We start from the raw sequence: 7,895 nt of genomic DNA on the forward strand, positions 1-7,895 counted from the left end.
CCAAGGAGGTCAGAAGAGGGTACCTTCAGATTCCCCTGGAACTGGAGTTACAGATGGTTCGTAGCTGCCATGCGGGTGCTGGGAATTGAACCCAGGTCCTCTGCAAGAGCAGCCAGTACTCTTAACCACTGAGCCATCTCTCCAGTCCCAATTTGAAATTTTTTGAGTGCTGATGTGATACTCAATTTTTTTGCATTTTGGAGCATTACAGCCTTCAGATTAGGTATGTTTAACCATTAAAGAATTTGGAAATATGGCCGGGCATGGTGGTATACGCCTTTAATCCCAACACTCAGGAGGCAGAGGCAGGCAGATCTCTGTGAGTTCAAGGCCAGCCTGGTCTGCATAGTGAGTTCCAGGACAGCTGGGGCTACAGGGAGACCCTGTCTCAAAAAGACCAAAAATAAATAAATAAAAATAAAAAGAATATGGAAATATTCAAAACAAAACAAAAATATATCCTGAATCAAACTATTCTGTTCCCAAGTATTTCAGATAAGAGATAGTCAACCTCTATTTGCTGTTCTTACTGTGGGATGTTCTCTGAGGTCATTTATCCATGAATTTAAATTTAAAAAAATTTTTTATTTAATATTTTTTGGTTTTTTGAAACAAGGTCTCCCTGTGTAGACCTGGCTGACAGAATTCTTTTTTTTTTGGTCTTTTTGAGACAGGGTCTCTCTAGTGCCCCAGTCAGAACTCCCTATTGCTGCGAACAAGCTTCGCCTGCCTCTCCCTCCCAAGTGCGCCACCATACCTGGCGAATTAAGTACTATTTTTAAAAAAATCTTTTTTTTTACATTTACTTATTTATTTAGGAGGAGCATGTTGATAACACAGCATGAGTGTAGAAATTAAAGAACAGCTGGGAGTAGGTTCTGTCCTTCCACCATTGGGTCTCCAGGATTAAACTCAAGACATCAGGTTTGGCAGTATTCACCTTTACCAACTGAGTCATCTCTCTGGCCCCCGTTAATCTTGAGTGTCAAGTGCTGTCCTAGTATGAGAGGTACAGACATCACTCAGTATGAGAGATACCAAGAGGCAAGCAGACAGCTACACTACGTTGTAATAACACAAATGGAGTAACCACAGGGTATCGCAACAGCTTGCGAAGGGAATCCAGTGCAGTCTCTCTGGATCAAGGAGACGTCCAGAAAGAAGCAACAATGAAACCGAACCATAAAGGACGATGTTGAATGAGCTAGGCAGGGTGGCCCACATCTGTCCCATCAGCATTTAGAAGTTTGAGGCAGGAGGCTTATAAGTTCAAGACCAGCCTGAGCTACGTAGTAAGATCCTGTCTCAAAATCAACAAAGAGCTGGAGAGATGGTTCAGTGGTTGAGCACATGCTGCTCTTGCAGAGGACTGGGGCTGGGTTCCCAGCACTCACATGGAAGCTCACAACCTCCTGTAAAGGTAATTCCAGGGATCTGATGCCTTCTTCTGGCCTCCTCAGGCACTGCACATATGTGGTATACTTACATGCAGGCAAAATACTCATTCACATAAAACAAAAAAATAATACTTTAAAAAAATAACAATAACAAAGAATCCAGAAGGGAACTGTGGACAGAGGGAATGGCCTATGCAAAGTCTCAGAAGAACCCGGCAAGTAGACAGCCATTCTGCATGCATAAGTAGAATGCAGATGGAAAGTGGTAGGAAGTGAGCTGGAGCAGGTCCTAGCCACTACAGAAGTCTAAATGTGCCCTGAGGCTAAAAGAGAGTTACAGAAACAGAATGGATGGCTTGATGAGCTCTGCATGTTGGAAAGACTATGAGTCACCTGTGGACAGCAAATTGAAGAAGAAAGAAGACCAGGAGGATCAATGTCATTCCAGCTGTGCCCATGGCCCAGCTGCAAGGGTTCATGAACCATCTGCTTCTGGTTCTTGAGTTAAGACTTTTAATACCTTTGCAGAGAGATGGCTCCATGGTTAAGAGCACTGGCTGCTCTTGCAGAGGACCTGGGTTTGATTCCCAGCACCCACATGGTGGCTAATAACTGTCCGTAACTCCAGTTCTAGGGGACCTGACACTTTCTTCTGACCTCTATGAGCACTGCACAACACAGGCACACTTACACACATGCAGACAATACGCTTACACATTAAAAAAATAATAATAATAAATTTAAATATAAAATAATAATAATATTTTTAAAAAGACTTTGATACCAGAAAGTAAAACACCTGTGTCACTGAGCACACTGTCAGCTCAGCTGGTGTTTCCATAGCGAGACATTCCAGGTGATTTCCACCCTGGCCCAAACTTCTCATCTTGCTGTAGGTCAGCACTTTGAGCAGCACAGAATCAGATGGCTGGGGCAATCCAGGTGAAAGATCTATCTTAGCCTAAGGTAGTGAATGATGTGGGGTGGGCAGATGAACAGGAGCTGACAGACTTAAGGCTTTACAAAGTTAAAGGGACAGAGTTTGCTGATTAGACTGGAGAGGAGGAAGGAGAAAGCTCAGCCGCTGTTTCAGCACTGCATGAACTCGCTGGGATTCTGTGACTCAGAGATGCTAATTTTCCCAAAGCTTTGAAGCACTATAAAATGTGAACAATAAGACCATCTTCATCCTCTCCTCTTATAGCTCTTGGAGGAAAGGGCTGACGATTACCACATTCCACAGACCCAGAAGCAGGCTCGGTGGTGAAGAGGCTGCCTGTCTAAACTAGCTAGAGGTGAAGCCAGGCTGGCCATCCACCCAATACTCCCACTCTCGAATCAGCTAGTCAGAGGGGAGGAAGAGATCAGACCTTTGTGATCAGCAGGATAAAATCCTCCCTCCTAGAAAGAGCTCACCCTAGAGAAGCCGGGCCATTCTGGGGAAAGAAATGGGATCCTTGGTGCTGCCCACCACTAGCCTTCCAGTGACCCCCCGCCCGCACGGCCTTCCATACCAACGACCATGATGTTGAAGTCAAAACCAGTTTTCATGGTCTTCTTGCGCATCTGCTCGATGATGGTGTCAATGCCGATGTAGCCCAGCAGGTTGGAGTTGATACTGACTGGCTTCATGGGCACTGCCGGCTTAGGCCTGGGCTCAGGCACCAGCTCTGACATGGCTGCGTCTGTCCTGGTCTCTGGGAACCCTGGAAAGCCAAGGTTGGAGGGATAGGTAGGGTGAATGGGAGAACAGAGGTCACATGGAAGGCATGATATTTCCATCTTGATACAGAATCATATAGAGTTGGGACTGGAAGAGACCTAATGTCATCAGTCTGGGTCCCCCACTGTGTAGATAAAGACTGAAGCCTTGAGGGGAAAGGACCTGCCCAGGAACAGAGGGCAGGTCAGATGCAAATCTATACCAATACCAGGTTCTCCAGTTGCTAGGCACTTTCAAAACACATCATTGCTTCAAGGCACATCTGTGTATGTCATTCAGGGGTTCCTTCACCTTGGCAGGACTAAGGCCTGGAAAATTTACTGCCGGGGGCTATCTTGTATCTGTAGGATGTTTAACAGCATCCAGGGTCTCGATTAGTTGCCAGAAAGAATATCTCAGATGTGACCACCAAGAGCGGCTCTACCGTACCAAATATTCCCTGGGGGGCAACTTCACCCCAGAAGAGAACCACTGGTCTAAGAATAGTCTGAGGGCATCCAGCCCTGCCTCTTGTCTTGCCAAATAAGGGACAGAGAACCTTTAGGATCCTAGACCTAACATACTGATTGTCACTGACCTTAGCTACTTTGTCTTTTAGAAACAAACCGGGAGCCGGGTGTGGTGGCGCATGCCTTTAATCCCAGCACTCGGGGAGGCAGGGGCAGGTGGATCTTCGTGAGTTCAAGGCCAACCTGGTCTATATAATGAGTTCCAGGCCAGCTGGGGCTACAGGGAGACCCTGTCTCAAAAAAATAAAATAAAAGGCTGTCTATCCTTGCAAAGTATTACCTCAACTTTAGTTGCAGTGTCCCCTCTGTGCCATGAGTTGCTAAGTTGGAGTGCATGCAGTGGAGGGGCCCCAGACACCCTCCCAGACATAGTTTTGAGTCTGTGGAAGCAGTGAGAAAGGAATGAGACCCAAGAGAGGACTGTTATTTGCCTGAGATGGCACGGTGCTCTTAGAATAGTGGGCAGAAAGAAAGGAAGGCTCTTTCCAGAGAAGAGAGGTAAAAGTCCCTTTGTTTCTGTCAGACCGCTGGTGTGTTCATACACAGGACAAATGTGGCAGGCCACTGTCCAGCAGGGGAGGTTCTAGAAGAGAGCAACTCCATTTCCCTACCTGTACAATAAGGGTGGGGATGAGGTAAGAGAGGAACCTGGCTCTGTGCTTGTCAACTTGTGGACTTGGGCAAAAAGGCCACTTCCCCTCTATGAGCCTGCTTCCTCCTCTGTAGAACGCCAGGGTCATGACTAAGGCTACGGTGAGCATCACATGAGAGATGATGCTTACAAGTACTGAGCACAGTACCTCACAGACCCACACCCTCTCATCCCTGTCCCTTTCAAGTTCACCAGTTTGTCTGCAGGAAAAATGAAGCACTACATGGAAAGGACTTGGGAAAGGGAGCCCCCTCCCCCAATGGCTGATTCCACAAGCATGTTCTTTAACTCCATGCTCTCTTGAGAAGCTCTGTCATTTTCGAATCCTACAGTTTATTATTACCACCCTACAGAGTCTCAGCCTTATGGGAAAGATGGATGGAGCGGCAGATGGGCAGGAGGGAAAGGGAAGAGGAAGGCCTCATTCCCCACACTCAGCCCTAGCCAGGAGTCTGCTCCTGCTCCCCCACCACCTGGTCCTTCCCTGGTACTGGCAAACCCCTCTCTCCCAATGGTAAACTATGCCATCCCATCACTCTCAGGCATAGTCTGACAAAGTTTCAGCACCTCCCTAGAGCCTGATGTGGCTCTTTCTTGCTTCCCAGGAAGCTGTTGCCAGCCAGGTGGCCCCAGAGGGCAGCAAGACTGGCTCAGCCCGGTGGCCACTGACTCTCAACAGCCTGGTCTTGCTCCTCTACTCGAACATGTGGCTCACGGTCCCCTTCAGCACTTGTGTCCTGGGAGCCAATGCCCCATTTCTCCTGCCCGCTGTTCACACAGGGCGGCCCTTTTGGTTCCTGCATGCCTTGATAGCTTATGTCCCTACAACATGGGCTGTGAATTAGAGCCCCCTAGGAGGCAAGGAAGAGTCTACTCCCACTTTGCAGACCTGTACTTGTATATGTGGATGTTACAAGTATTCTTATAAAGCATGTGTCCTCACCATGCCCAGGCTCAGCCCTGCCTGTCACCTGCTGTTCATTAAGAAAGAATTCCTGGGGCTGGAGAGGCGGCTCAGATGGTTAAGAGCACTGGCTGCTCTTGCAGAGGACCTGGTTCAATTGCTAGCAATCACATGGCAGCTAACAACTACCTGCAATTCCAGTTCTAGGGGAATCCGGCAGCCCCTTTTGACCTCCATGGACATTGCACGACACAGGTACACTTACCTACATGCAGGAAATACACTCATACACATAAAATAAAAATAATAATAAAGAAAGCTCTCCTGGTGCTGGAGAGACGGCTCAGCAGTTAAGAGCACTGGCTGCTCTTACAGAGAACCCCGGTTTGAATCCCAGCACCCACATGGTAGCTAAGCAACCATCTGTAGCTCCAGTTCCAGGGGATCCAATGCCCTCTTCTGACCTCCTCGAACATTGCATGACATGGGTGTATTTACAAACATGCAGGCAATACACTCACACACATAACATAGAAAATAATAATAAATAAAATATTTTTTAAAAGAAAGCATTCCTAAGACACAGATCCTGATTGGGGGTGGGGGCTTAATCAATTCCTAGGGGCTATGGTAAGCCTGAGGCAGGTCCAGGGAATGGGTGATCTCTATTCTATTCTTCCATGGAGCAATGTTAACATCCATTGTGAGCAAGGTACCAAGCACCTGCTGGAAAGTGAGCCTCCTTCTGACAGGAGGCTATATGCCAACTACACACACCAATTACATGCCGGTCCCAGACTAACAACAGCCACTGATCAGTCACAAGTACCACAAACATGCTGTGGGTCATTCTGTCACAGGCTGTGCTGGAACACCCTGTACCCCCTCCAAACCCTAGCTAACTCCTCCTTTCTCAAAGCTTTCCCATCTGAAGTGGCTGCCCTTCCATGCGCCCCCCGCCGTGGGTTTACCAGTATTGAGCATATCCATGCACTTCTTCATTCCAAGCCACTCCATATGCTGTCAAATACAAGCCTAATTCGGCCAAGTGCTACACTAAATGCCAAGGACATACTTGTATCCCCACCAAGGTCATTGCCCCCAAGGGCCCACTGTCTGGTGAGGGTGTCTTACAAGTATACCAAGACCTCCAGGGCACAGAACAAATGCTGCTCTGAAGGTGGACTCCACAGATCATCCTCTGCTCCCACAGCTCCCCCCATCCACCAGGCCGACTTCAGATGGGCCCTGACACAAGCATGAATCCTTGGTGAGTGCTGTGAGTATAGGTTTTCTTTTCAGAAAACTGGGGACAGTATCTATCTGCCTTTCTGGGATACTGTGAAAATCATACAAAATCATGAATGTAAATGACCTGTCACTGAAAATCTGCTGGTGTTCACCTCTCTTTAAGCTGGGACTCATGCCTTATGGATCCCCGTGCCCAGTGTGTACCTAGGATATCAGCAGTCAACAATAAATGAATAGATGGTTTGTTAATGAAAACCCTACAAGGCCGGTGTTCCTGCAGACACCTTTTTCTGTCCTCAGATGTTGCTTCCAATCTAGAGCACCTGGACCCCACCTCACCACCAGCAGCAAATAACTGTTTGTGAACCACAGTCAAGGTAGGTTAACCTATCAAGAAAGACCGCCCCTGAAACAGAGAATTTGGGCGGGGGGACCTTCCCAAGAGTAGGGAAGAGCCCACATCAGGGGTCACAGCAGAATGCAGCTAGATGGTCCTTAGGGCCCCTCCTAAGCTCCCAGCTCTCCCAGAGAGGAGAGCATCTGTCTGCAGCACCCCCTGCCAGGAACCACCTGCCCCTGTCAGTGTTCCAGGAAGAGAGATTGTCCACCTGACTCAGCTCTGGCCCCACAGGAACAGCACCCTCCATCCCCAAAGCAAGCAAGGGTGCCCGTGCTATCTCCTACGGGAAAATGAATGGCTTTCTCTTTGTCTGGTCCAGAGACCCCACCCCTCTGTTTGAAAAGTGGCTTTAGAAGGAGGAGACCTTTCCAGATTAGCACCTGCCTCCCTGGCTTAATGGTCGACTCCCTCTTCCTTCTGTCTCAAGCTAAGGCATCTTCCCCAGCCCATCCCCACTCTCAGTACCCAGCAGGTTTTAAGACCGCACCCCCACCCGGAGAGGCAATTCCAATCCATCCCAGCTCCAGCCCTGGGCTGCTCAGCAAAGGAAATACAACAAACATTTTAGTCCTTCCCCATTTGCAGAAGGCTGAGTTCCCTTGGAGACCACCAGCTGGTGCCTGCCTAAGCGTGCGTGCGTCTGTCTGTGTGGGGGAAGGGGGCTGACTGATGTGTCAGCGCCCAGGTTTCTTACGGGTTGTAGGTCGCCTGGTACCTGTGCATGGAGTGCCTGCTGTGCATGTGTGTGCGTGCCTTGGTGTGCTCCAGCGTGGGGCTTTCTTTAAGCATCTGGGTCTCCGTACCTCCCCAGGTGGCGCCTGTGTGTGCCACCGGGTGTGTGTGTGTGTCCGTGCATATGCCACCGAACGTGGGGTCCTGTACACAGCCAGCCCTCCCCCGGTAACACCTCGGACCCGCGCGGGGCGTCCCGGCGACAGCCCTACCTTTGGACATGAATCCTCCTTTGTCTCCGTTCCTCCGGGAGATGCTCTGGGCGCGGGGCTGCGAGGCTGAGCGGGGCGCGGGCTCCCCCTGGGCCGAGGGGCCCCTGCAGCCGAG

The 7,895-nt window shown here is 49.3% G+C and overlaps 1 protein-coding gene across 4 annotated transcripts in view; it reads right to left on the reverse strand.

Annotated features, from left to right (window-relative positions):
• Positions 1–7,895, reverse strand: part of Septin3 (septin 3) — a 30,197-nt gene that overhangs the window by 18,323 nt on the left and 3,979 nt on the right. For 2 of the 4 annotated variants that reach the window (XM_008844783.1, XM_008844782.1), the window contains exons 1-2: positions 7,781–7,889; positions 2,912–3,103 (exon numbers count right to left, since the gene is read on the reverse strand). In XM_008844783.1, coding sequence (XP_008843005.1) covers positions 2,912–3,103; positions 7,781–7,790 — 202 coding nt within the window. In that variant the 5' untranslated portion in view covers positions 7,791–7,889. Of the gene's footprint in view, positions 1–2,911; positions 3,104–7,780; positions 7,890–7,895 lie in introns of those variants that run through there. The other 2 variants (XM_029569146.1, XM_029569145.1) reach the window with 1 other exon arrangement.

Source organism: Nannospalax galili, unplaced genomic scaffold (assembly GCF_000622305.1).
Source record: "Nannospalax galili isolate Female #2095 unplaced genomic scaffold, S.galili_v1.0 scaffold180, whole genome shotgun sequence".
NCBI classification, from domain to species: Eukaryota; Metazoa; Chordata; class Mammalia; order Rodentia; family Spalacidae; genus Nannospalax; species Nannospalax galili.